General features: G+C 47.6%; 1 protein-coding gene across 4 annotated transcripts in view; it reads left to right on the top strand.

Moving 5' to 3' along the window:
• Nucleotides 1-27,375, top strand: part of RPTOR (regulatory associated protein of MTOR complex 1) — a 112,584-nt gene that overhangs the window by 50,821 nt on the left and 34,388 nt on the right. For 2 of the 4 annotated variants that reach the window (XM_062624357.1, XM_062624356.1), the window contains exons 10-22: nucleotides 4,013-4,088; nucleotides 5,587-5,688; nucleotides 9,026-9,109; nucleotides 10,422-10,532; nucleotides 14,563-14,637; nucleotides 14,984-15,049; nucleotides 15,665-15,856; nucleotides 17,304-17,444; nucleotides 19,290-19,407; nucleotides 20,113-20,253; nucleotides 20,682-20,840; nucleotides 26,268-26,386; nucleotides 26,737-26,805. In XM_062624357.1, coding sequence (XP_062480341.1) covers nucleotides 4,013-4,088; nucleotides 5,587-5,688; nucleotides 9,026-9,109; nucleotides 10,422-10,532; nucleotides 14,563-14,637; nucleotides 14,984-15,049; nucleotides 15,665-15,856; nucleotides 17,304-17,444; nucleotides 19,290-19,407; nucleotides 20,113-20,253; nucleotides 20,682-20,840; nucleotides 26,268-26,386; nucleotides 26,737-26,805 — 1,453 coding nt within the window. The remainder of the gene's footprint in view (nucleotides 1-4,012; nucleotides 4,089-5,586; nucleotides 5,689-9,025; nucleotides 9,110-10,421; nucleotides 10,533-14,562; nucleotides 14,638-14,983; nucleotides 15,050-15,664; nucleotides 15,857-17,303; nucleotides 17,445-19,289; nucleotides 19,408-20,112; nucleotides 20,254-20,681; nucleotides 20,841-26,267; nucleotides 26,387-26,736; nucleotides 26,806-27,375) is intronic. The other 2 variants (XM_062624359.1, XM_062624358.1) reach the window with 1 other exon arrangement.

The following is a 27,375-nucleotide window of genomic DNA, read 5'->3' as shown; positions in this document are numbered from 1 at the left end:
ATTCACAGCAGTAGCTGTTGTTCCGGACACCTGTGTCTGAGCAGCTTCCAGCCGGATCCCTGGAGCGGCCTTGGGAGTTCCCAGTGTCACTGAGGAGCAGGAGAATCAGCTGAAGTCTGACGTCCAGTCAAGCAGGGGCCCTGGCTGAACTGTACTTGCAGGAAAAACAAACATGAAGAAGCTTGTCCCTCATGTTTGATACAGTCTGAAGCTTGTAATGGTTCCAGAAACACCATTCCAGCCACGCGGGTACCCTGGCACCTGAGCCCCAGGACCACGGGGAGCTCAGCTTCTCTATGGTGGCTCCTCAGCATGACTGTCCCAGTAAGAAATACTCATTTTCACCAATCTCCTGTGTGGTGCAGTATGATACAGACTGTTCCCAGAAGAGAGAATGTTAACAAGAATACGTTATAAAAACACGTGATATGAGGATTCCAAGCATCAGACACTGACTCAGCCCAGAAACGAGTGTCAGAAAAGGTGCTTTCATGATCTGCAGGTCCCACCATACATGTGGCTGAAGGAAGACTAATGCTCACCTCTCCAGCTGTGCTTCATTTCTGCAGTTAGAGTGTCATTGTGGGCTTCCTTTACTAGCTGATTCCTGGGTTTGCCCCATCAAGGGGCCACTGAGCAGAGCTGGAACCCTCAGCTGTCTGTTCCTTGCTTGAAAGCCCAAACTTTGCAGCACCTCTGGCAAGCAATAAAGGCACGGATGAGCTTAACGTTAAATTATTAACAGTTTCAGCACTCCTGCTGTAATGAAGCTGGGATTGGGCTGAGTGGGGATAGATGGAGTCTGGGGGTGCATGAATAGGGACTTTGTGCTGGAGGGTAAGAGAAATTGAAATTAGAATATAGAGACAAATGAGATGAGTATTTCTGTCGTGGGAGGAGTTAGTGATGGATTTCGGGGCAGCTCTTTCCCTGTTTAATTTTTATTGTAGGATTATGGAAAATGCCTTTTCATTTTTAATTTTCGTGTAATCTGAAGTGCAGTATCCTTGTGCAGGGTGATGCCTTCCGTCTTGCGCATTGAGTAACCTTACATTAAGTGTGTGATAGCTTCTGACTTAACAGGGGGTGCAAAGGGGAGGTGTTCTCTCTTGTTATGCACGTGCTCGATCCATTTGTTGTACCTACAGAGCAATTAGGATAACATAGTTTAACACCCCCCCCACACACACCTTGTTTAGTAGCATAACGTAGTGCAGTTGGAGCACTGCAGTGTTTCAGCAGGTCATTGCCCCGTGGACAGTGTCTCTTGTCGTGGTGGGGGCCCAGGCTTGTTGGGTGGGCCCAGTAAAGAGAGGAAAGAACAATGTGTGGGGATTGCCAAGCTCTTTTTGTACCTGATGTGATGAAAACAAATCTTCCACCGCGCTTTGCAAAGAGCAGTCTCTGCAGGGAAGGGAGAGCAGGAGTGATCTCTTGGGCTGGCTTTCATAAATCACTGGGAGGGTGTGACACCACCCATCCTTGTTCGCTGCTGCTCCATAATTTATCTCTTGTTTGTGTGCTGAAGTGGAATATTAGTTCAGTGAGCATGTCTATGGTTTACCCACCTTTCTGGTTCCCCCTGGCATATTAAAACAGTCAATCACTGCTCCTCCTCCCCACCACCAGCCATTATTTTCACCAGGACTGTAACAAGTGGTTTTCCCCTTCTGTTTCCCTCACGTCTTCCATGGCATTAGTCCTCTACCATTCATCCAGGGCTTGTTTTTAATTGTCGTAATGCTGTTTAATGCCATCACCAACACAGGGAGTTACCTGTGGGGCAGCTCACGGGCAACCTAAAGCCTCCCAAGCCATGTGCTGGGCTGGTTTGAAAGGCTGGAGAATCACTTCAAGTCTCTCTCACAGCTGGTGTTACTCGGCAACACTAGATTGGGTAAGCAGTAATGTTAAGACTTCATGCTGGCGGTTACTCTTTGGAAAGGTTGAGTGATGCTCATGTGGCTGCATTGGCTGGTTTTGGAAGCATAAAAAGATTTTTGTTTTAATCTACTAAAGTATCTTCTTAAATTTTAGTTTCTTCTTTCTGATAACACTTAAAACCTTCGAGGTTTGGCCTTGCTGGGCTGCTTTGGATGTTTTTATAGCAGCGTTAGTGCTTCTTACCTACAGTGAGGAGCTTGGCATCTTAGCACTGTGCCTTTGCAGTATAATGACCTGTGCAGAACCCCAATATAGACAGCCAAAATCAAACTGGTTGTCCCTGATCTCTAAACTGTTTTTCTCCTGTCTAGTAAAACATCTCTCAAAGGCACAAGGTATTGATGGGTTTTAGTGTTTGAGAGAATTTCTGTAGGTGCCCGTGCCTTCAAGAAACCTGGAAGTCAGAAATGCTCCTTCTTTACCTGAAGGAAACAATCTTTGTATGTGCACTAATTGACTTTGCCTCTGCCACAACCGGGAATAACTCTGTTTCATCAGCTCTGTAAACAGTTTCTCTGCAGCATGGGTCTTTATTGAGCATGTGGGGAGTATTTCTTGCCATGCTTCGATTATCTCTTGATTACCTCTTAATTATATTGGCAACATATTGTCAAGTGGAAGGTGAGAAACAGAGGGACAAGGTCTGGAGCAGCTTAACCAAGCTGCATCTCCTGAATCCGGAGGAAAAATACAAGGGCCTTTAAGTTTATTCTTCCATCTAATTGGGGTGGTGGTTTTCAGTTGAGAACAGCCTCCAGTTAGACTAATTGGATGGATTTCATGTGGTGGTTGTTTGAATGGAGGCCTTTGTTTGACTCCAAACAGTGTGATTTAGGAACTTATTAGAGCAGGTAACTAAAGCACACTGTATTGATTATAACCTATGGCCTCATGTCTGCAAATCTTCCTGGGAGAAGAAACATTGCTCAGTGTATTGATGTTACCACATGATGGCCATGAGCCATGGAAGAGCAAATGTGGTTGAGGAGCAAATTAGTTCCTTCTGTGTCAGAAACCCAGCGGATGGTGGTTTAACTCAGCCCTTCAGAGTGCACTAATTCATGTGTTAAAATGAGAGGTGTGTGTGAAACATCAATGGATAGAGATGGGCTAATTGTTTCTGGGGTAAAAAGTAATGGTTTCACTTTTGAGATGTGTTTTAGGAGTGTTGGAGACTAAACGTATGGATTTTAGTTTGGTTTTTGAGTTTGTGAGGCTGTTGAAGCAGACTGCAGCACATTTTGTTTGCACTGAATCAGGTTCCTTGGCCGCTGTGTGTAATTTAAGTGCTGTGACAACTGTAGCACTAAAATATTGCCAGTTACAAGACTTCAGCCATTAAATCGTATAGGGGATAAGTGTGAAAACAGAAATCTCTCAGTATTTCCTCTCCTAGCTTAGCACGTCCTGGAGTGACTCATGGAGAGCTGATCTCTAACAAGGCTGCCATGCAAAACCCAGCTCGGAATTAGATTACTGGAGAGAGAGTCACTTGTCTCAGCGCCGTGTGCAGTGACACGGCAGCTGTGTGGAGGATGTGGAAAGGGGGAATTAAGGTACTGGTGTAGGTGTATCCATGAACTGTGGGCTGGAGGGCCCGTCAGGAGGAATGCACCTACCTGAGCTGCTCTGCTGTGACAGGAATACAGAGCGAGCCAGGGTTTGGGTCCATACAGAGGAGCGTGTGGAAGGGTCGTGGGTTGGAGCTAATCCAGGGTTGAGTTCATCTATTTTTGCATGAGGACAGGTGTATAATAGGACTTCAGTTCACTCTGGCTTCTCTCTACATCACAGAGAGGAGCAGGGTCTGTGAACTTCAGCCAGGGATCTCTTTACCTTGCCCACATTTTGTTCATCAGCCTGATGCTGGACCAGACCTTCTTGCTGTTCATCTGACTAGTTCTTATATGGTATACTTGTCTTTAGAAGAAGGGAATGTTAAGCATTTCTAAGCCACTCAGACAACATTGCTTTGTCCACATACTTGTATGATCAGGATTTATGTTTACCTTAATATTACTCAGGGCTAACCAGTGATAACTTCTCTTCCTTCTCTCTTTTCCTCTAGGCAAGCTTGGGACCTTGCAGTTGATATTTGCCTTTCCCAATTACCTACAATTATAGAGGAAGGAACTGCCTTTAGGGTAAGTTGGGTGATGCCTTGACATCCTGTGTGCCCAGTTTAAAGTAGGTTTTCAATGACAGATGTGATTTCTTGCATGTTTTGGCTAGAAGTTGCAGTGGGTAGAGCTATCAACATGCTGTCACAGCTTGGACTTTGTGAGCTGGCTGGGCTTGAGTCCTCTTCTGAGCTATTCCTTATGCTTCCATTTAAAATCCAGTGTGATTAACACCATGTAGGTGCCTGCTCTGCAGAGAGGGGACAAGTATTAACCTGTTGAACATCTCTGAGACACTTATGGGGATAGGAAGTATGGCTGCTGGTTTGGGAGGGAGTGGAAAAGGCTCAGCTCTGCACTGTGACAAATGATGGAGCAGACACGTCTCTGATGGATTTCTTGTGTTCTAATCAACATCTTGCCCTCAAACCTGTTGATTTATGCCCATCAAGATGTGTTGTAAGGCAGAGGAGGTGAGCTACTGCTGGCCAGCAGTAATCCTGGGAGGGATTGCTCAGCGCAAGGCAGGGAAAGGGGCACTGTGGGCTTAGTCAGCCTGGTTCATATCCAGGCTGCAGAAGCATCTCTCGGTGTCCAGGGTGTCAGGCGGCCGGGTGAGTCACAGCATTACCTTTACCTGCTGCCATCCATTCACCAGCCACGCTGCGGGTTGAGAGTCCAGCCTGGCCCTGCAGAAAGCGATCAGCGATCTCCTCAGGGCTGGTTTGTTTCAGCAGCACATCGTAAACCACGTGTGTCTGACTGCTGCGTATCCTCTAGGTGTTCTTGCTTACTCAGACCTGGAAAATCCGATAACCTGGTGGAGGAGGGCCTCGCCCGGGGGTGCCTGGGGAGCCACTGGCCTCTGGTGGGTTTGGGTTGGTTCATTCTCCCTCCTCCCATCTCCCCCCTGCCTCCTTCCCACTCGGTTTCTGTTCCCTGTGGATTTCTAGCTGGCAGCTGCTGTGTGCTTTGGTCGGTATTTCTCATACCCAGCTTGCATCCCATACTTGGGGTGATGGATGGCAAAAGGAGTGTTTCCTCAGGCACTGCTGCACTGGCGGGGGATGCTGGTGTGCCCAGGGACCATCCGAGTGTGCGCTGCGCAGTGGAGTGTTCTGGGGAGTAATGTCAGATGATGGGCAGGTCACTGCTGGTGTTGAGAGACAGGAGATGCTCTGTGCATTGAGCAGGTTCACAGGACTTAAATGTGCTGCAGGCTGTCAGATCTCACCAAGTAACCCATCCCTGGCAGTGTTCAAGGCCAGGTTGGACACAGGGGCTTGGAGCAAGCTGCTCTAGTGGAAGGTGTCCCTGCCCGTGGCAGGGGTTGGGACTGGATGAGCTTTAAGGTCCCTTCCAACCCAGAGCACTCTGGGATTCTGTGAAATGCGTGTCAGCTAAAAGAAATAGGTTTTGGAACCCGTAAACTGTGTGAGTCTGTAAGTGCTGAGACTGTTTGCTTCACTGTGTTTGGTTTTGGTTTTAACTCAAGTCTGCATTCCTGTCCTTGCTCCAACAGCACAGCCCCTTCTTTGCGGAGCAGCTGACAGCATTCCAGGTCTGGCTGACCATGGGTGTGGAGAACCGCAACCCCCCGGAGCAGCTCCCCATTGTCCTGCAGGTGAGAGCCTGGGTGCCAGCGGGCACAGAAACCACATGGGTTCCTGCAGGATGAGCTACAGCTGATGGGGTGTTTGTTAGACCTGTGCGCATGAAGGCAAAGTGCTTTTCTTCCCCCATACCTTCACTCTGTATCAGTACTGGGCTCTGCTGCCTCCTCCTTTCTCTGAAGTAGCAAGACTTTCACAGAGTAGCCTTTGTTGTGTTCTCCCATAGTATCTCCTCTTGCATGCCAGCTCCATCAGGCAGAGACTTTTATCTTCTCTGTGTTTTCAGAAAGTGGAAGCTACTGCACTGTAAATAGTTTGGAAATGGCTCCTTTATCTCTCTGGTACAGCCTGGAAAGTGTTCCCCTTAATGGGATGCTGAAATTTTGCTGCAAGAGCACAGAAACAAGTCTCTGAAGACCATGCCTGGAAGGAATGTAGAGTTCTGGTAGGCATTTGCTCAGTCTAGACAAAGTTCATAAGTATAAAGGAGAAGTAAATCTACTAGAAACAGAACCCCTCATTTCAAACAGTGTTATGGCAAGGCACATATTGCAGTTGTCATTTGCTCTTGCCCTCTCCTCCCTAGGAACTTGTATTGACAGAAATATAAACCCTTGTCACAGCAGCTGAGGTCTCTTCTCTACCAGGCAGCAAAATTTAAGGTCTTTCTGTTTGAAGGAACATGGTTCCAGTCTCTTTTAGAAGGATATGTGATTCCTTTCACTAAATGTGTGAAGACTCGCCTGCCCTCTGTTAGCTACCAGCTTGTTTTGTGACTGACAGCACCATCAATCTCTGTAAAACCAAATCTTAATTTCCCTGAGCCTCCCAAGCCTTGAGAGATCAGCTGGATAAAGAGATGTAGGGTTTATCTCTGTCGCTGCAATGGGAGAAGGCAGGCTTCTGCTCTAGCACCAACTTTGCTGCTTTCCAGTGAACTGTTTGGCTCTAGAGGGCTCTGCAGGGAGCTTAACCTTGCAGTGGAATTGAGAGGTCAGCTGGCAAAGGAACCTGCTCCTCGTCCTGGAGCAAAATGAGCCAGGACAATGTAATTATAATTAAAGCATATTAATTGTATAGTGGAACATGATTGCTTGGTAACAGGTCTGAGGTCCTTTGAGTCGGAGACCAACTGATCAGGTGAGGGAAGGAAGGGCATCTCAGACCCCTTTGGGGTGTCTTTTTGCTTTGATCCCTTAGGAGTGCGCTTAGACCATGCTGCTGTAGCCTAACAAATGCTGATTCTGTTTTCCATTTGGATGTGCCCCTGGGGAAAAGACAGTATTTGAGTGCCAGGGCCCTGCTGCCAGCCGTGCATGGATTTGGCACAGACAGGGACATGGTCCTTTGTAAATGGCCTTTTAATTGACTTCCAGAAGTTGCTTTCCATGTCAAATTCTTGCTGTGCATGGGACAGGCTGCGCTCAGGTGCTGTCCTGGTGCAGAGAAGAGAGGAGTCAGCAAAGAGAAGCTGGTGTAGGCACAGCCTGAGTAGCAGATGCTCCATCCTCATGGAGGAACCTCCTGCCACAGCATCTCCAGTGCATGTGACTGAGAGCAGCATTTGTCCCACAGACAGCCCTGGGGACAGCGCTGCTGCAGTCTCCTCCTTCCATCCTGTGTTTGCTTGGAGATGCCTGCTGAAACATGGACTTTTATTTCTGAGCTACCCTCCTGTGTCCTGGCTAGTCTCTAACTTGTGTGTGTGTACGTTATTAGGTTCCCTATCCTCTGTTCAGGTGTACAAACGTCAGGGTGGGACATGAGGCAGTGCTCTGTCCAGTCCATCATTTCAGTAAAGGTTCATAAGTCATGCACAGACTCCCTCATCCTCACCCACGTCTCTAGAACTTGTGTCAGTTTTGGCTTCCAGTTATTATTGTGCAGATCAGTTGGGAAAGTGGGAACATAGAAGCCTGGGGGAAGCTGGTGGCTTTGGGGGTTTTGAAAGTAACAAAACAGAGCTCTCAAAATAGGAAATGATTTGGTTAAGGGGTCTGTGGGATGCTGGACTGTTGAGATGTGGCTTTGCATCGTCACGTGGCAATCCCTTTCAATTACATCTGGTTTTCCCCAGCTCTGACAGAATTTGTGGATTTACTTGTTTCTGAAGGTCAGGGCCAGCAGCACTGTTATCCCTGTGCCTCCCGTTGCCTGCGTAAGCACCCAGTGTCCAACCTGCTCCTCTCTGTCCTTTCAGCTTCCTGTGCCCTGGTTTCTAGCACTGCTTTAATCTCAACCAGCTGCCCCTGTTATTCCTGTGCTGGGCACCTTTAAAGCACATTGATTATCATGCCAAGTTCTGTAGTGAGTTTATGGAACAGGCTGGTGCTAACTAGGGCAGGGCGACCAAAATCCTTTCTCTTATGACCTGAGCCTGAGCTCTGATATTCAGGGGTGAAACTGTTGCAGTAGTTAACACTTCTTCCTGTTGTCCTCTTCTGGACTCTTTCTGCACATCTTTAGCATCAGTCATCGATAGTATGAACCATGAGCCAAGTAATTTAGTTATTCTTCAACAGCAAACATGAAAAAACAATTTAATTAGAATATGCAGTGAGGAAAAGCACTGAGAAGATGGAATTGGGGAGCTAAATCAGCGAGTCTCTCAGCCCAAGCCCTGTGCTGAGGGATGTTTCTCAATTTAAACTGAGGATTAAATGTTGCATTCCAATATCTTACATCTGTTAAGGAGATTAAGAACTGAAAGTCTGCCTGTTAATATTTCACACTGGGGTGGGTATAAGCCAGTAAACTACCACCTCATTAGCGTCGTCAGACTCCGGTTTAATGAGATTTTTATTAACGACTAATGTGACCTTTTGCTTCCCTCTTAAGTCTCTTACATCGATTGCCAAGGAAAGCAAAGCCTCTTTTTCTGCTTCTGAGCTCTTTTGAGTAATGGCAGGCTGAGCCTTTTGCTCACCTCTGGATCCTTCATGCAGATACAGTCACGCTCCTGCTTTGCTGGGGAGAGGCGGGTGGAACACTGAGAGCACCTGAGATCCACAGGGGCTGCTGCGTTGGAGCCACTGCTCTCGAGAGGGGAATTAGCAGAGAAAACAAGTGGAGCAGTGATGTGGAGATGGAGGATAACTGTGTTCCCAGGAAAATGTTTGCAGGCTCAAGCAAGTCCAGAGGAGGCCACGGAGATGCTGCGAGGGCTGGAGCAGCTCTAGAGACAGGCTGAGAGAGCTGGGCTGGTTCAGCCTGTCTGAACAATGGCCTTTGCCGTTCAGGCCGTGCTTGTTCCAAGGGATGGAGCAGCCCTGAGGTCCTTTTACATTGCTCTGCACTCACAAGGATGTGTGTTTATTCTGCAGTAACCCTTCTCCCTGTCCTCTGCAGGTGCTGCTGAGCCAGGTTCACCGGCTGCGGGCTCTGGATTTGCTGGGAAGGTTTTTGGACCTGGGTCCGTGGGCCGTTAGCTTGGTGCGTGGATGTTGCTTGTTGTCTTGTAATGTCGGGTTTATTTCAGGGCAGGGGATAAATACAAGTGATTTATGGGAGGAAGATGGGGAAGATGCTCCACAGGTTTGACAAATGGCCAGTGGTTTATGTGTTCATGTGTGTGAAATGGAGCGAGCATCACTAAAAGAAAAGTGGTTTGTATTAATCAAAGAGGCTGGGTAGCTGTTCATTTGCATTAAACAAGGAGTTGTTCCTTGGGAATAGTTTAGTGTAAAATATTGTAAGGGACAAAACAGGAGGGAACATCTGGGGCAAATAAGAAGGTTTGTCATGTCAAATAAATAACAGAAAGAGAGCACGTATGTTTATCATCTGCTCTCTCAGCTTACTGCCTGCATCATTTTCATCTCTTCCTTTATCTGTTTGGTCTTTGGATTTTATAAGCTCTTCTGAGAAGGCAGCAGCTGCCTTCTGCATTTGGGAAAGTGGCTAGCGCAGTGCAGATAATAAATAAGAATTAAACAGAGGAGTGGTTTCAGACACTTGTAAATGGAGCTATTTGTTGATAAAAGTAATGAAGACAAACCACCAGCTGGTCATGGAATAGCTTGATGGGACTTTTTAGAGGTTTTCTTTGCTTTCCTCCTCCATCTCAGCCAAGACTCCCTTCTGCAGTTCACAGACAGCTTAGCCCTCTGTGGTAGGAAGAAAATACGTGTTAAAGGGGATTTTAAGACCTCTGGATTATAAACACTGGGGATCAAAACGCAGCTGCACTTCAGCCACAGCCCTTGCTCTGGCTGTGACGTGCTCTATAGACCTCACTGGTGCTCAGATGTAACCCCCCAGGCCCCGTGCTGTGAGCACAGTCCCCACCATGCGTGTCCTTTACGTTGCACTTGACAAAGTGTGGCAGCAGTCAGTGTGATTGTTGGCGTGGTGCACGTCCTCCTGCGAGAGCCTCTGCTCCCATAGAAAAAGCAGGGTAAAAGCTCTGTGCAGGGCAAGAAGCCTGTTTCATTTCCAGTGGGAAGGCTGCAATTACTGAGCTTTTGCAGGATGTTTACTTGGGAGAGCAACTGGACCCGTCTGAGGAGAGCGCAGCGTATCGTGAGCATTAAATAGCCCAGGCTGGAAGGAGCCAAAGCGAGCGCTAGATTAGCTCTGAGGCTCCGTGGAGCAAATGAGTCTGAAAATATCTGGTGACATCCAAGATGAAAATGAGCGGCAGAGGGACGCAGAGGGATCCCCTCCCTGCTGGAAATGGATGGAATTGTTTGCTGCCACATTTCTCCTCTGTGGTTAACCAGCGTTTGCTGCTCTCTCCCCCCAGGCCCTGTCCGTTGGCATTTTCCCCTATGTGCTGAAGCTGCTCCAGAGTTCAGCTCGTGAGCTGAGGCCTCTCCTGGTCTTCATCTGGGCCAAAATTCTGGCCGTGGACAGTGTAAGTATTTCGAGCTTGGCTGTTTCTTTGGGGTTCCAGCAACTTCCCCCTCTCCCCAGCTCTGCTTTTTCCCGTTGCTTTAGACTCGGGAGTTTCTCCTGAGGTACTTCAAAAACACACTGCAGTAGCTGGAGACCAGGGTCAAGGGAGACCTTACAACAGCTTCCTGATACCTAAAGGGGTCTGACAAGAAACCTGGAGAGGGGCTTTGGACAAGAGCCTGTAGGGACAGGCCAAGGGGAATGGCTTTAACCTGCCAGAGGGGAGACTGAGATGAGCTCTTAGGCAGAAGCTCTTCCCTGTGAGGGTGCTGAGGCGCTGGCACAGGGTGCCCAGAGAAGCTGTGGCTGCCCCATCCCTGGCAGTGTTCAAGGCCAGGTTGGACACAGGGGCTTGGAGCAAGCTGCTCTATGGAAGGGGTCCCTGCCCGTGGCAGGGCTTGGAGCTGGAGGAGCTTTAAGGTTCCTTCCACCCATCCCAGGCTGGGATTCTCTGATTCTGTATCACTTCAGGATTCAGACAGAATTTTTCTAGAAATAGCAGTCATTTTTGATGACTTTGGACTTGGAACAGGATTTATAAATGAATAAATGTGCTGATGCATTGCAGATGGTTGGCAGAGCAGTATTCACCCCCCAGAGCACAGGTTATTTCTAGCATGGCTCCATGATTCTGGTCTTCTCGACAATATTTTGTACCTTTCGGGATGAGCCCTGATTTTTGAGGATGGCCGTAGCCAGAGCTCTGGTTGTGGGCTTTAAAATACATAATGAAGCAGGTAAGTGATTGCTGGTGAATTGTACAGTTACATGTATGACTCAGTGGTTTGTGGGTGCAATTGGTTGAGCAGTATGAAATTAAGAGGAGCGGTGCACACAGTTAATAGTAGGCATGGTTGTAAGTGATGTGAAAGGGTCTGAGCTGTTTGCAGAAGCTGGATTTTGCCTATTGTTATCTTTCTGCCATGTTTCCATATTTCAGTATGGAGAATAATACTGCCGGTGTTGGAATTTTCCCCCGTGTTGATCTGGCATTGTCAGGTTTACTTTTATAAATACATTTTCATTAACATCCTAAGAGGATTTTGGAAAGCAAAGAAAATAAAAACTATTCATCTTCGAGCTACTCTTGAAAAGCTTATTTTTGATGCATGCCTCTCTGCAGCTGATGCTTCAGCCCCAGGTAGGTTTCTGAGTAGGCTCATGTATAATGTACATGGTGTGTCACACCATCCGTCACCCTTTCCCCAGGGGAAGCTGATCAAGAGGGCTCTTTCCTCTCCTGCCACCATCAGTGTTGCTCCCTGCTGTGCTCTGTGCTGATGCCTCCCCCATTTTTTAGCCTCTTAAACTTTGGGTTTGGATTTTCTGCCACCATTTCAATCTCTAGCTCCACAGCCAAGTGGTGGGAGAAGGGAGGAGAGGGCAGCTCCAGGACAGTGCAATGGGTGCTGCCAGGAGAGGGGACACGCAGCATCTTGAGCTGTCAGAGCATACAGGGAGCAAGTATGTTGTCATATCAAAAGCAAAAAGAATACTTTCTTCTTGTATGCTCAGTATCAATATAGATGTGTCCTTTCCCCCTCTGACGCAAGGTTTGCCTATGTATGCTGGAAACAAATTCAGTTTCAAAAACATCCAACAGAAGCCAGAATCATACTGAGCATGTTGTGTAGTTCCCAAGTTCAAGAGTCTTCTGTAGGCTTCATAGGTAATGTTTGGTAAACAGCACCTTCTGAATCTGAAATACTTGATTTTAAAGGGGAACAAAATCTCCCTGCCTGTAATAAGGATCATAGTCAGGAATTTAAGCAAGACCCAAAAATCTGCACATTAAAGAGAACTGAAAATGTGAATATTGCTAAAGTGGGACAGTGAAAAAGAGATCTTGCCACCCCAGAGAACTGGCTGAAGACAATAGAAAACAAACATTTCTCATGCTTTTTGAAGCGATGGAGTGACATAAATAGTATCCTTGCTTCCCAGATGTGTGGCTACCATTTCTGATCTTGCAGGTAAAACAGATGTTCAGGTTAAGTATTCCCTGGTAATCCCATAACGTGCCCACCTGGGAGGTGTTACTGGTCATCGTGGTCACCCAGGCCACCCCGAGCTGTGGCAGTGCTGCTGCATTCCAGGAACTGATGAGGTTTTTAGGGATGAGTTACACAGCACGTGTTATATGAAGGAGAAAGAGGAGATCTGTGCTCTCATCCCTTCCCAGCGCTGGGAACGTCCTATTTTATGTAAGTTCTGGACTTTCACACCAAGCTGCAGCTTGTTTTGGTCACGTAGTAGTATTATTCACAAGTGTAGCTGCTTATTCCTTGAGGAGGAGGTGTTGCTGATGCTGGCTCTCCACGCTTTTGCCAGGATCCAGCAGGGAGGGCTGGAGCGAGTCTGCTGCCTGCACAGATGCTGCCTCCAACCCTCGAGCCTCAGGTACTTGGGTACCAGTGGCAGCACAATAAACGCACAGTGAAGATGGGCAGCCTTCTGTTTGCCTGCATTGCCATGAAGAGATTGGGTTTTGTAAGAAACACAAAGTGTTCACACTGAGAGGGAGAAGTGGGGGGAAAAGGAAGCTGGATTTTGTGCTGCATTACACCGAAGTCAGGAAAGCCTCTTGGAGCTGCAGGCTGGCATCGATCCATCCCCTCTGCTCTTTGGTCTGCCAGAGCCAGCATCTTCACTCCCTTCAGCAATAAGATATTCTCTTGCATCTCTATCTTGCCATCCCCCCTCCTTTCAACAATTAGTTTCCTCCTTCACCTTCTACATCTGATAAAAAATACATGCTCCTGTCTCTGGTGTGAAGCATACAATAGAACCACCGTCCCTGGGGAGCTGGCTGCCGAGCCGGTATTTCCTCCCTTAAATTTCCACTTCTGTAGTATGTTTTCTCTCAGTTTGACCCTAATATGTCAACCTGAAGGCTGAGTTGGTGTGTTAGCAAAACCATGGTGCGTGCCACATGCTTCCCAGCTGATACTGCCCCGGGAAAACCTGCATTGTTCTCCTTGCAGGCTTTTGGAGACAGTGGAGTTGCTCTGCAGTGTTTGTGTGTAGTAGGAGATGGTGCTGCTACCTGCTCCTGTTGTACCGGTGTAATACGTGCCAGCACTTGACCAACTAAAACAGTGATGGGTCTCGTTTGTGTAGATGAGTTGAAATCTTGTCAAAATCTACCCCTGCCTAGGCAGGGGGTTGGGCTGAATATAGAGAATGAATATCTAAAGAGTGAATAATTCCTCCTCCGTCCCCCCACTCCTTATGGATTAACTGGTAACCACTCGGTGATGTGGGCTGCTGTAAGGGAAATGCATGGCTGGGTTAGTGCATGTGGCGGTGTCCAGGAGTTGTCCACTGACCATTCCCAAAACACTCTCACATCCTGGCTGCCCAGCTGAGCTGGAAAAGCAGCTGCAGTCATAGGATCCCAGACTGGTTTGGGTTGGAAGGCATCCTATAGCTCATCCAGTTCCAACCCCCTGCCACAGGCAGGGACACCTTCCACTAGAGCAGGTTGCTCAATGACACAAACACGCTGACACAGAAGGAACCGATGGACTGTGGGCTATTGAGCTGCACCTCCCATGTCCTGGGGATTGGAAATCAAGGGGAGAATTAGAGCAGGGGCTTTTAGAAGATGTAATGTGAAATAATTCTTATTCTGTTAAATGTAAAAGCAAACAAACAAAACAGATTCCTCCTTGATTTTGCTTGTGGTGCTCTCAGATGCTGGTAAAGGTTTAATGAAGGGCAGAGATGTCAAGTTTAACTCTTCTCCAAAGCAGGAGGGCACATTCTGAGCTGCTGTGGTTGCGTTGGGGTGGCAGAGGGTTCCTGCTCCGCTCTGCCCTCTCGGCCCTGCTCCTGCCTGGGCTCGGTTGCTTGTGCTTTATTTTGCTTCTCAAATGAAAACAAGATTTGAGAAAAATGATGAAGACATGAAATATTCATACATCACTGGAGGGCAAGCACTCCTGTATTGGAGTACTCACTGCGTTCTCCTTTGTCTCATTTTTCAGTCGTGCCAAGCTGACCTTGTGAAGGACAACGGACACAAGTATTTCCTCTCGGTTCTCGCAGACCCGTATATGCCTGTAAGGACAAGTCAGCTTCACTCTGCCTCTCCTAGCACTTGCTTAGCTTGCCTGGGGCTGCTCTGATGCAGCTGGTGCTACCACAGGGCTGCCTCCCACCTCCCACAGCACCCTGTGCTCTGCGGGAGGGTCATCACCAAGTTAGTGGCTGGGGAAGACGCTGATGAAGTGTCTCGGGTGTAACTACGGACAGGGCTGGATGATAACAAAACTCAAGCTTCCACCTCTCCTGTTCCTTTAATGTGCTACAGACTGCACTTAGAACAGTCTCACATCTCAGAAAGCACAGGATATAGTTGTTCTCTGGCCTGTTTCCCAGCTAACAAGGAGTTGTATGTTCTTTAAGGCTGAACACAGGACGATGACAGCATTTATCCTGGCTGTAATTGTTAACAACTACAACACAGGACAGGTGAGTCCCAGCATCTCTTTTCCTCCATTCTCTCCTGCCTCTTCTCTGCATTGTGCCTTGGCTTTGATAAACAGGTATTAAAGCACAACCCTGCCCTGGAAAACTGAACTAGAAGATTGCTTTATGTTCTTTTTGTGTGGATTAGAAGAAAGATTGACCTGGAGGTGTGACAGACACATTATGTGCCTGGCACCTGGCCATGGAGGTTAAGGACACAAGTCACTCAAGTACTCTTCCTGGCAGCGCACTAAGAAATAGTGCCTGGTTCCTGTCAAGTGGGAGCTCGAGGGCTGTTGTAAAGTTCTTGGGAAGGGTATGGAGCGAGCCATAAACCCTGGGGCTCTGACAGGTGCAAGGAGTATTTCCAACAAGGGAAAAAACAAGCCTTATGCGTTACAGGAAGCATTTCTGTTACTCAGCTACTTAACCAGCTCTAGCAGTGTGCAGTTGACCTTCCCATCACGCTGCTTCCAGATGGTATTTTATAACAAAACCAATATACAACCACCAGATAATTATTTTCTCTCGATTTCCTGTCTACTTCAGAAATAATCTCTTTTGATGATGAGGTGGGAAGCTGCCATCCGAAATAAATGGCATTGATTTGTGTTGTAGGAAGCTTGCCTTCAAGGAAACCTGATTGCTATTTGCCTGGAGCAGCTGAATGATCCACATCCTCTCCTGCGTCAGTGGGTGGCCATTTGTTTGGGCCGCATTTGGCAGAACTTTGACTCAGCCAGGTGGTGTGGTGTGAGGGACAGCGCTCACGAGAAGCTCTACAGCCTCCTCTCGGATCCCATTCCTGAGGTAAAGTCCCACTTTTCAACTGAGCACCACTGGAATTGTCACAGTTGTGGCAGAGGGCTGAGGAAATACTTGCGAAACCAGGGCCTCGAGAGCCTTACCATTGCGTGTGGTTCAGAGAAGGTTCTCATGGCTGTTTCTTCAAGGTGATGTAAATCATAAAAGGCCTGCCAGAGAATTAACCACAGAAATGTAGGGGGGGTTCATACCGCCTGGGAGTCCTGGGATCGTGGCTCCAGAGTTAGGGAACTCCATAAGTTTTGCTTACTTGCATATCAGAAACTTGTTAAGAATGTGGTCCCAAAACACACTGTGTGTTGCAAAAAACCCTCTGGTCTTTTTGGCCAAGCCTGAGAGCTGTCCTCCTGGTATGTGTGGAAATACATCTTTAATTCAATGTGTTCTACCTTTGTGACAAACTCTCCAAGAGAGAAGTGGTTCATGTGCGGTGATTGACAGAGCCTGGCAGACCCTGGTGAAATTACATCGCATGTGGGAGAAGTCAGCCTGGAGATAAACACCGCTGCTAACGTGCAGCGAGTAAAGATGAGGTTCCCCTCTACACTCAGGCTCTGTCCTGCATCCTGTGAGGGTGCTGAGGCGCTGGCACAGGGTGCTCAGGGAAGCTGTGGCTGCCCCAACCCTTGCAGTGTTCAAGGCTGGGTTGGACGGGGCTTGGAGCAAGCTGCTCCAGTGGAAGGTGTCCTTGCCCGTGGCAGGGGGTTGGAACCAGATGAGCTTTAAGGTCCTTCCAACCCAAACCAGTCTGGGGTTCTCTGATCCTCCACCTCCTTTCCCTGGCCCCATCTTTCCTCCATTTTATAAGCACTTGTGTGAAGGTCAGGCTAACCCATCCTTCCAGCACACCCACTCGGAGACACCGGCTGGGTGTTTCTACTTCACAAAGCACATCCTCCAGTTACCAATTGCACCATGTCCCACTGTCTGCAGGCTCTGCCCAGGCAAGCTGTAAGATCACCAAACCAACTGATCCCACTGTTCCTTGTTTGATCTGGCAAAGTTCATCCTGCTTTGAGCTACTCTTTCCTCCTTTGCTTTTTCCATCATCTTCTATCTTTCTGTAAGCCCTTAGCCAAAGACTCTAGTTCAGAACTCCTATTAAAGATTCACATCCCAGCAGTAATTCCTCATCTACTTTATTCCTGTTAATTAATATTCTGGGCAACGTCAACTGGAAAAAGTACCCGTGGGAAGGTCACTGAGTATTCTGGGAAATTAAATATACTCCTGCATCTGTGAATACTTAAAACTCAGTGCTCTACTGAATCTGTTTTGGCTTTTACTCTCCACGGGCTTCCCTTTAACCCTCACTGTGCCTGACACAGTAGTCCAGGTTTCCAGAGATGCCTTCTGTGGGGATGAAACAATCCCACTGGCAAACCTTGGGCTGGAAACGAGGGAAATACTAATGAGTGTTTGTGTCGCTCAGGTTCGCTGTGCTGCAGTCTTTGCACTGGGAACTTTTGTGGGCAACTCTGCTGAACGGACCGATCACTCCACCACCATTGACCACAACGTGGCCATGATGTTGGCCCAGCTCATCAATGATGGGAGCCCCATGGTTCGAAAGGTACGGCAGGGCTGGTGGCATAGGGGTATCAGAGCATGCGTTATTTAATAGGCTTTTCCATGAGCTTGACTCATTTGGAAGTATCTGCTTTGTCCTGAAGTCTTTTAACTCCCATTCCTGCTGAGAAGTGATACACACAAGTGACACCACCAGCAGAAAGAGCAGCATCAGCCCCTGCTGTGGCTCTGCTTGGCACTGAGCCTCGTACTCATTCATGCTTAGGGAGGTCACTAGCAGCAGCCTTCTGGGTGCTGCTTTATCCCCTTGCCCTTTCTCAGTGCACATACTACATTCCAGAAGGAGCCTAGTGACAGGAGTAACACAAGTGGAGCGTGTTGTAGTATCCAGGTGTTGACAAGATGGTTGTTGAGATTAAAATGTTTCTGCTGTTTAACAGTGGACCTCTGATTTAGCTCGATTCCACTAAGCAAGTGCCTGAAATAGGAGTAACAATCTCAGATTTCTGTGGGAATTTAAACATCCTGTTGTTTTACTTAGAGAGAATGTGAAGACAGGGGTAAGGAAGAAGAGCAATTTCACTGAAGTCTTTTTCAGGTGTAGAGACCTCTGAGAAGTCTTGCTGGGCTTCTCTTCTCATAATGCTCTTCTTTTGATTACTGTTCTGATTGCAATATTTGACATTACAGGAGCTCAGGTTCTAAATGAATCGGTAATAGTGTTGCTAGAAACATGGAGTCTGGCTGTGCTGGGGGAAGAAAAGGGAGGGAACAAGAGTGCTGAGGAGAAAACCTGGGAGCTCTGTTCAGTAACAAGGTCTTGCTGCTTTTAGAGGCCATAAGGACAGTGACAGACTGCTCCAGTGTGAGAATCACACTTTCTGATGTGCCTGCCGTTGTACATCAGTAGTGCATTAAGTAGTTTTTGACATTCTAGATTGTTCTGTGGGTGTTCTTAGGTGTCCTAGTGCCTGTGTTTTCTTACTGGAACATCGACACCCTGACAGTTGTCACCAGCATTGTGAGGATTAATTTCTGTTGTCTCGCTCCAGCATTTAATCAGTTTAATTCAGGAGAACTGCACGTCACTGTGTGCTCTTGGAGAGTCATAAATCTCCCTTTTGGAGATCAGTCCTCTGAACAGAGAGCAGCAACCAAAGCCAGCTCCACCTCTTCCATTTCCTGTTTCCAAGAGCCTGGCACATGGTACTTAACCGATGGTCTGAGCTTCACCTTCTCTGCCCTCCCCTGGTAATTCAGGTTCTCAGGTTGCAGCCCGGAGGATGAACATGAAGGGGCTGGTGATCCCTTGCAGGCAGCGCAGTGTTGATGCTGCAGGGCACTGAGAGGCTGTGTGGTTCAGTGCAGGAGTCAAACACTGGGGCTCTTGGAGGAAGAGCTGAGCCATGTCCCCAGGGGCCTCTTGTCACGTTCTCTTTCCTTCAGCTCAGAGCAGATGCAGGACAGGCTGCAGGATGAGCACTCTGCCTGTGCAGCACATGGAGAGGGCCAGGCTGTGCCCCAGGAGCTGAGGGCACAGATCCTCAGCTCAGCTCAGCACTGCTCTGCAAGAGACCCACGCTGCATGTGGGCATCACAGGAGCTGAGGGAGTTGGGTGCTCATCACCAGTTCAATACTTCTGTGACACTGCATCACTCTGACAGTATTGGGCAAAATCAGAGAGCAGTGGGAGCCTGCTAAGGTAGAAAAGACTTAGAATTAGATATGAAGCAGGGCTTTCATCCCTGTGAAGTGAAGGGAGAATGATTAGTCTAGATAGCCACCCAATAACATCAATAATAATGACCATATTGTCCCATGTTTCCCTTTGTTCCATTGTTTCTGACTTACATAACCATAAAATACCCACTTCTGCTTTTTCCACAGGAGCTGGTGGTGGCTTTAAGTCACCTGGTGGTTCAGTATGAGAGCAATTTCTGCACAGTTGCCTTGCAGTTCATGGAGGAAGAGAAGAATTACCCTCTCCCTTCTCCAGCTGCCCCAGGTAGGTGGTTTGGGTTCCTGTGGGTAGGAAATGTATAGTCTGAAAGTGCTTGGGAACTTTTATTTAAGGAGTTTGCCCAACACAATGAAATTCTTGCTGGTGGTGATTTATCAAACAGCATCGTTGCTACAAAGGTGAGTGGCACAGTGGGGAGCTCTAATGTCTGGTTAGCATTATAATATATTGCACTGCAGAAATGCATCCTCTGCTGAGTCTCCATCTAAAACACAGCTAGAGCTCACCAGCAGGCTGCAGAGACTGAACACCCTGTCAATTCAAAGGGATTCCCTTTGGATCAAGGTTGAAGTCTGTTTGTCAAAGCAGCACACAGGCTTACCAGCCTTTTCCTCCCCTCAAATTATACCTGAAACTTGAGGTGTCCCATTGACCCTGTGAGAAGCCTCACCACGTAACAAAGAACCAGCCTTGCTCTGTGCACTGGAAATCTTGAAGGATAGTAAGACTGCTGCAATGGAAGCTCGGAGACTCACCTGGCTTGATTGGACGTGACAAAATCACAGCCTGGACAGCACAGACATGGGCTCTGTGCTGATGGTGTGTGCAGAGAATCCTTTGTCACACCTCAGTCTGGTTTAGCCCATTGTGTTCATATTGGTAGTATGTCAGTGATATATTTGCTGGGAAATAACCAGGAGGTTATGGTGCTGTGGTTCCATCTCCGATTGCTGGATTTTGCCTCCACAGAGGGTGGGAGTTTGACACCGGTGCGGGATGGTCCATGCACGCCCAGGCTGAGGTCCGTCAGCTCCTACGGGAACATCCGCGCAGTTACCACCGCTCGCAACCTGAACAAGTCCTTGCAGAACCTCAGCTTGAATGAAGAATGTAAGAGACGTGGCAAAATGCCTTCATTCCCCCCACCCCTCGTACAAGCCAGGCAATTCCATGTGCCAGACCACACGAGCTGAAAGCAGCGCTTCAGCCCGCATTGTCCAGCTGCCAGCTCCAAGGGCTTACAGGAGAAGCCCCCTCATAACTAGTTTCAGTTTTCTGGTCATTAGCATTGATTTTCGGAGTGTTTGTGGACCACAAAGGTGCTTTCCAGCTCGCTAATATACGTGGATTTTTAACTGAATCTTTTCTGACCCCTTGATGCTTGCTCTGGATTTAAACATTCCGCATTTAAAAGGGGTGTTGTAGATTTGCCTACACCTTCACTGAATGTTTCAGGGTTTAGGAAAGAGCTGTTCTACCAAAGTGAAACCTGTTCTCACTAGGTCTTATGTCAGCATCTCCCTCTTTCCTTTTGGCAGCTGGAAGCTCTGTTGCGTTTTCTCCTGGGAATCTCAGCACCAGCAGCAGTGCCAGCAGCACCTTGGGCAGCCCTGAGAACGAAGAATACATCCTCTCATTTGAGACCATTGACAAGATGAGACGAGTCAGCTCTTACTCTTCTCTGAACTCACTAATAGGTGAGTACAGACTCTGCTGCCCTTTCATTGGCGTTGCCTTTCTTCACACGCTTGCTTTCGTGGAAAGTTTGGATCTCAGGTCTTACTCCAACAGAATTCCTCCTAGCAATAGAAACGTTAATTTCCTCTATGTGTTTTCTGGAAGAAGGGACGATGATTCGGCTCTCCAGAGCTGAAAGATTCTGGGATTGTAATTCCTGAGCCCCTGTGGCAGTTTAAAATCATGTGCTCATTAGAAACTTGATCAGTTCATTTGCTTTTGACTGTAGGTGATGAAACCTGATGTTCTAAAGCATGACAAGAATTCAGGGAAATTGCTCTCCATCTTAAGTTAGAATTTGACTTTTCATTTCCACTGGTGCACTCTGGTGCCTGGTTGATGGCTCATACGTGTCCCACAAGAGCTGTACGGCACGGTTGGAAAAGAGCTGGAGTTGAGCAGGAGATGAGTGAGGGAGCCCTAGGCAAACACTACAAGCAGTTCTCCAAAGCCTCCCTCATTCCTATTCAATCAAGAGCTCACATCCAGCTGGAAACGACAGAGCTTATAGAAGTGTTTAAAATTCATAACTAGCACAGAATCCCATTACCTCCAGCATTTGCCTGCTGAAAGCCAGGCTTTTCTCATGTACTGAAGGATCCCCATCTCCCAGCCTGCTCTCCCCTGCTCCCCAGGGAAAGGTGCCAACAGCTCCAGCCACCCTCAGGAGTGCTGTGACTGCTGCACAGCCCGGGCTCAGGTTAACCCCTTTCCTTAAATCCTTAGTGTGCACTAAAATAGAGCTGTACAGCCAGCAGGAGCCGGGTGACTCGGAGAGGGTCCACCTGGGTCATAGACTTGTCTTGCCCGAAGTCCTGTTTTGCTCTGCTCTGTTTTTTGGAAGGAGTAATGGTGATTTGGCTCTGCAGAAATGACTCTGCCAAGTAGTTGAGAGGCAGAGCAGTGAAAACGGTGCTTTGGGCAGACTCAAACCAAAACAGAAATCTGGTCTGTAATAATAAAAGTAGACATTTCCAAGCAGAGTTTCGTGCTATGTTCTGTACTTTGCATTCCCCGGGTTGATTCACTGATGTTCAGGGCTTTCTTCCTCTCTGGTGATTTTAGGAACATAGTGCTAAAGGGATTGTTCTGGATCATTCTATCCACTTTTCTGGCATCATTCAATGTACTTCCCATCAACTTGAGGAAAACCTCTCCATTCCTTCTCATATCACTTTACAAACAGCTTCTTGGCCAACTGCAGGCCAAGTGACCCCCTAAATGCAACATGTCCTTGTAGCCCAGGAGCGCTGTTTCCTGGCAGGCTCTTCTCTCCCTGGACACTCCTGTTACCAGAAGAGACATTTATTTCTGGCCCACATTTTCAAGCTGGCAAGAGGTAGTTTTGGTTAGTCAACAAAGACATCAGTTCCAATGGGAAGCCAAGCTAAGCTTCGCTGCTTTTTCCATACAGCTAGTCATTAATCTTGATGTCCTGGAAATTTTCAGTTTAGTTTAGTTTCAAGATAGGAAAAGGGAAGGAATTCAGATGGGGGTTTAGCATACCTTGAGGCTGATTATTCATATCCAAACTGCATGATTAAAGTCTTTGTCCTACAGAGAGCATTGCTGGAAAGATTATATTATGGAATGATCAAAGAAGGACGAAAATAAATCTAGGAGTGGTGAAATGCGGGGAATAGCTCTCTTTTCCAGCAGAGGTTGGGGGCAGAAACCTGTTTGCCACGTCACAGGATCCATCCTGAAGAGCTGCCTCAGAGAAACACAACAAGAAGCTACTGCAGTGAGGATGAGGAGAGCAAGAGATGTAGGTGAACAGTGAGCTGCAGCAAGTAAGAGAGTGAGTGCTGGGACAGGTAGAGCCTCCTCCTCTATCACCAGGCTATATGTTGAAATGCAGAGACATAATGAGAAGTAGCTGGTCAACCAGTATTGATAAATAGTAACTTGCACAGTAGCTAAATAGAGGGATTTGAGTGGGGTTTGGAAATGGAAGCTTGATGTAGATGTTGCTCATGGTGGGCTGCTTTCATGTTGGCTGTGAGAGCCCTGGTCTACGGAGGGATCTGCTCTGTGAGGGAACCCTCTTTTTCCTAATGAGTTTCTTCTGGTCTCTGCTGGAACATGAAAAAGCTCAGGCTTGGCTCCTTGAATGGGGTCAGAGCCTGCAGGAGCCCCTTTGCATGGCCCTGCGCAGAGAGAGCAGCTCACAGACTGCTGGGGCTGCACAAGAAATGCTGATTTAGTGTTCCTGTCGGGCATGGCCTGTGTCCACTCCTGCTGAAGTAGCGTTCAGGGAGCAATCAGGATTTCAGACGTTTCATCTCTCACAGGACCTTCTGTGTCACTTGTGGGAAGCAGGGGATACACATTTACAAAGCAGGTGGGATTAGTGTTGATGGGAGGCAGATACCTGAGTCCTTGGGTACCGTTTGGTCTGAAGGATGTCAACTGTGTTTCGCGGCATCCCAGCCTGAAGCTGCTGTTCCCTGCAGGCACAGGAGCTGGTCAGGTTTTGCTGCTGTGCTGGGTGGGAACAGACTGCACCTTCTTCTAGAGATGGATGCTTAAAATCACTGCAGTGATTTTTTTACAGGGGATTGGAAAGAAACGCTGCCAAAGCCTGGCAAAGCAGGAAGGATAAATAAAACCATTAGCATTTGGTTTTGCATCCAGCATGGTTCTACCCTTAGTCTGCTCAGTGACCTGGCCACAGGACCTCAGCCAGGCCCCATCCTCGGGGCGCTGCATGGTGCTTGCTGCTGAATTGAACTTTGCATGTGCAAAGAAAATCAAAGTCACTGGCAAAAGCAGGCAGTTTATTTTTGACATTCTTAGCAGAGAGGAATCATTCTGTAAACGTAAATCTATGCTGCAAGGTCCATTTAACTGGCTTGGAATCAGCCTGACTAATTACAGAGCTGTCTGCTTAGATTAACTCCCCGTCCCCCCTGCTCGGCTCTTTGTTTGCGTCTTGTGACTGGTTTTTTGCATTCTAGTCCCTTCCATGAAATGAAGCTGCTGTTCCTGCTGCCACCTCTGCTGCCTTCCATTATCCCACTGACGTGTGCTCAGGTTTTCACTGGAGCCGCGTTAGATGCGTCCCTGGGCTGAAGCGATGTAATGAACAGCACTAACCGAGGGGGGAGGATGGCAGAAGAAAGGCCCGGTCCTTGGAGCGCCGGCTCGGAGCCCGGGATGCCTTTGTAGAAATTCCCTCTGTTCTTTTCAAAGGCTGCGGGTGCATGAGGAATTGCACTGGCGCAGTTCTGCTTTCACTTGGTTTTTCCATGACGCTCAGATGTATAAAAAATGGTCTTGTTTTCCCTTCAGGACTGCGTCACCAATGAGGTGGTATCTGAGACACTGGAAAATCCAGTGGGTACCCTCTTGCTCTCCCTTTCCCTCCCTTTCCTTTCACTGTCTTTCAAGGGCTTTAAAAGAAATCAGTCCATGCAGATTTCCCATTGGTCCTTATCTAGCTCAGCACAGAACCACATGTGGGAGGCAGAGCTCTGAGCAAACCTCCAATGTCATTACCTGGCTGCTGCTTCAGTGATGGTGGGGTTTTTTAACTCCCAGAGCTTGTAGCACTTTATCACTCTCCCTCTCTTGTTCTTTATCCTTCCCCCTCCACTTTTTCTTTCCCTGGCAATAGACACTTCCAGGATGAACACGGCAACTGCAGAAATAAAACTCAAATGGTCAGAAGCCTGGAGGGGACGAGCTTTGTATCACCATCCTTAGGGTTAGGAGGCCTAACCCCTCTTCCGAGCAGGGACTTACTTATTGTGTCCTGATACTGTCTTTATTTAAACATGGATAAAGAGCTTCTGAAAAAGGCAGTGACTTTTGTCTGATGTGACCAAAGCCAAAACTCAACCGGGATCTGCACGTTCAGTTCTGCTCAGCTCATGTGTGCCTTGATTTTGTATCCTTTGGCCTCTGTCCTCTGCTGGCATGAACCGAACAGGACAAATCAGTGCCCATTGAGTCTGCTGTGTCCTGACAGTTGTTACTGCTTTTTCAGATTATCAACTTCTTCATTTCTTCTGGTTGGCTTTAACATTGTGGTAATGTGGTCAGGCCCTGTATCTCACCAGTGGGGGAAGGTCAGGGTTAGCTATAGCGGTCTGTGGTGTAGGCAGCCCCCACCTTCAAATGGTCCCATCAGAAATCTTTGATATTTCTGTATGAATCCCTTTGGAAGTCGGCTGAGTAAGAGACCCTTTTCCTTGCAGATCAGATGAGAGGATGGAGTTGGGTTACTGCCTTTGTGTTTCAGAGTGCTTGCTCGCACACTGGGGAATTTTTCTGGCACAAGAAAGACTCCCTTGGCTGACAAGGACGAGCGTGTGAAGTGCAGCCCCTGTACTCCTTGCTACCTGCCTTCTTCAGCCGGAGCTAAATCTGGGCTCTGCAAGTCTCTTTTCTGTGGGTTTGAGCATTGGGTTTAGCAGCTATACCAGGTGAGAAGCTGCTTGTTGACCAAGGAGCCCTTTTTTTCCTAACTTAACACTTTATATTTAGATGCCTCCAGCAACATGAAAGGAAATGCAGTAACAGCTTGATCTGTCATTTGCCATTGATTGTGACTCATCTGAAATCCCTGTTTCAGTTCCCTTTCTTGTTAGCGTGGCCACCTCAGTATTGTCCAAATGGCTCAGCCCCCAGGCGATGGTGTCACAACTGTTAGGTACTGTGAGGGCTGGAGGAAAGAACAGCTTAAAGATTCACCTAAAAACAGCAAACTGAAATGTTCACCGACTTGTGTCAGTTGTGGCAAATGCTTATTTACTTGACCTGTACTTTGAATCTGTCAGTCCCTTCTGCTGAAATACCAAGCACCAGATATTCTCATTCAGTGACAAATTGAGGGCTTGATACAAATGTCAATAGGAAGGACTGAGTTGCACTTAGTGCTTCACAAAGGTGCCGGTGCTGCAGCTTCAGCTTTAACATTTACCTCTTTGGTAACCTTGTAGACTGTATGAAAACCTGAATGTTGAAGGTGAGTATTAATGCTTAAAACAGCAGTCAAAATAACAATACAAATACAGGCCAGGAACTGTGGGTTTGTACTGGTTAGTATTTTAGGTCAGGAAACTCAAAGGCATGATCCATTTGTCCTTTCCAGCCCAGAAAAGGAGCAGTTTGATTGAAGCTGATTGAAGGTAGCCTTTAATTCATTTGGCTTCCTCCCAGTTTCATTTTACAAGCCCTTGCAGAGTTCACAAAGACAGACAACATGGAGATGAAGCACCCACGGAGGGTGTTTTTTGAGCTCTTCTCTTGATGTTTTCTTAGATGTCATTGTGATGCTTGCGGTTCTAATGAGTTTTCTCACATAAGATCAAAGCGTTTGAGTTGATGGATTGTCACGTGCTGTGGGGCTTTGTTTTTTGTTTTGTGTTTTGTTATCTTAGGTGTGAGTTTCAACAGTGTTTATACCCAGATCTGGAGAGTGCTCCTTCACCTGGCTGCTGACCCCTACCCCGATGTCTCCGACCTGGCCATGAAGGTCCTCAACAGTATTGCCTATAAGGTATGTCCTCTGTGTTCATGTGTGGCCATGAGGTTTTGTGTGTTAATTTTCTCCATGCTTAGGCAAAGTGTAGGCAGACTGAGCTGAATGGGTGCTCTGGAGGGCTCTGCCCAGTTCAGTCTGGATCTGTTGCAGAAGGAGCTTTTAATGTTTCAAGATGATAAAACCTCATATGAACTCTTGATCAGGTAAAAGAAATCAATGGGGGAGGGCCTGGGATTGGTTTAGGATATGAGTCAGGTGCAGAGCTTAGACAGTAGGTCTTGTTTAGAAGTCTACTTATCTAGATCAGTCCCTGGGAGAAACCTTAAATATACCTCATTCAATTATCCGTTTGCAAACTGATTTAGATTATGCAAGTGGGACTGGCCTGCAGACTGAAGCCACAACGGCTCTCCAACCCAGGTGAACTAGTACATGTGAGTCAGCATGCAGACACCCCTGCCACTACTCACCTCTTCAACCCAGGCCTAATCCACCTAAACCACCATCCTCATCACATTTCATCCTCCGAGGGTGACAAGATGTCCCTGGAGGCTGCCGTCACAGCTGATTCAGAATTGCCAGCCTGGGAGCTATAGAAGCACCCTCATCTTCCACCTCAAACGAAGCACCAGGCCACCCCAGAACATCTTCTCACCAGCTGCCTCTCTCCTCCTGCCCCACTCGGTGGTGTTGGAAAGCTGGCTGAGCGCAGTCCTCCCCACATGCTTTCTGGTTGCTCCAGCATCAAGTCCATGAGCCATTGCAATGCAAGATGACTTCTCTTACTGATGATCTCCAGTCAATAATCCTCGATCTTCACACTTGGGCTTCTCAGCCGAAGTTGCAGTAAGAGATGCCAGCATTGTGCACTACCATTTAATTGCCTTAGAGAGTCTTGCTTTTAAATCTAGTTTTGTATTGAGAAAAGAGTGATTTATTTGAACTCTTTGTTTTTAAGTATACTTGTCAGTGACTGGTGAAGTCTGGGGTTTGGGATAGAGAAT

Source organism: Pezoporus occidentalis, unplaced genomic scaffold, assembly GCF_034315485.1.
Source record: "Pezoporus occidentalis ecotype Australia unplaced genomic scaffold, CSIRO_AGI_Poc_V1 ctg266, whole genome shotgun sequence".
NCBI lineage: Eukaryota > Metazoa > Chordata > Aves > Psittaciformes > Psittacidae > Pezoporus > Pezoporus occidentalis.
Note: the sequence above shows the minus strand (reverse complement) of the source record. Positions and strands in the feature narration are given on the sequence as shown.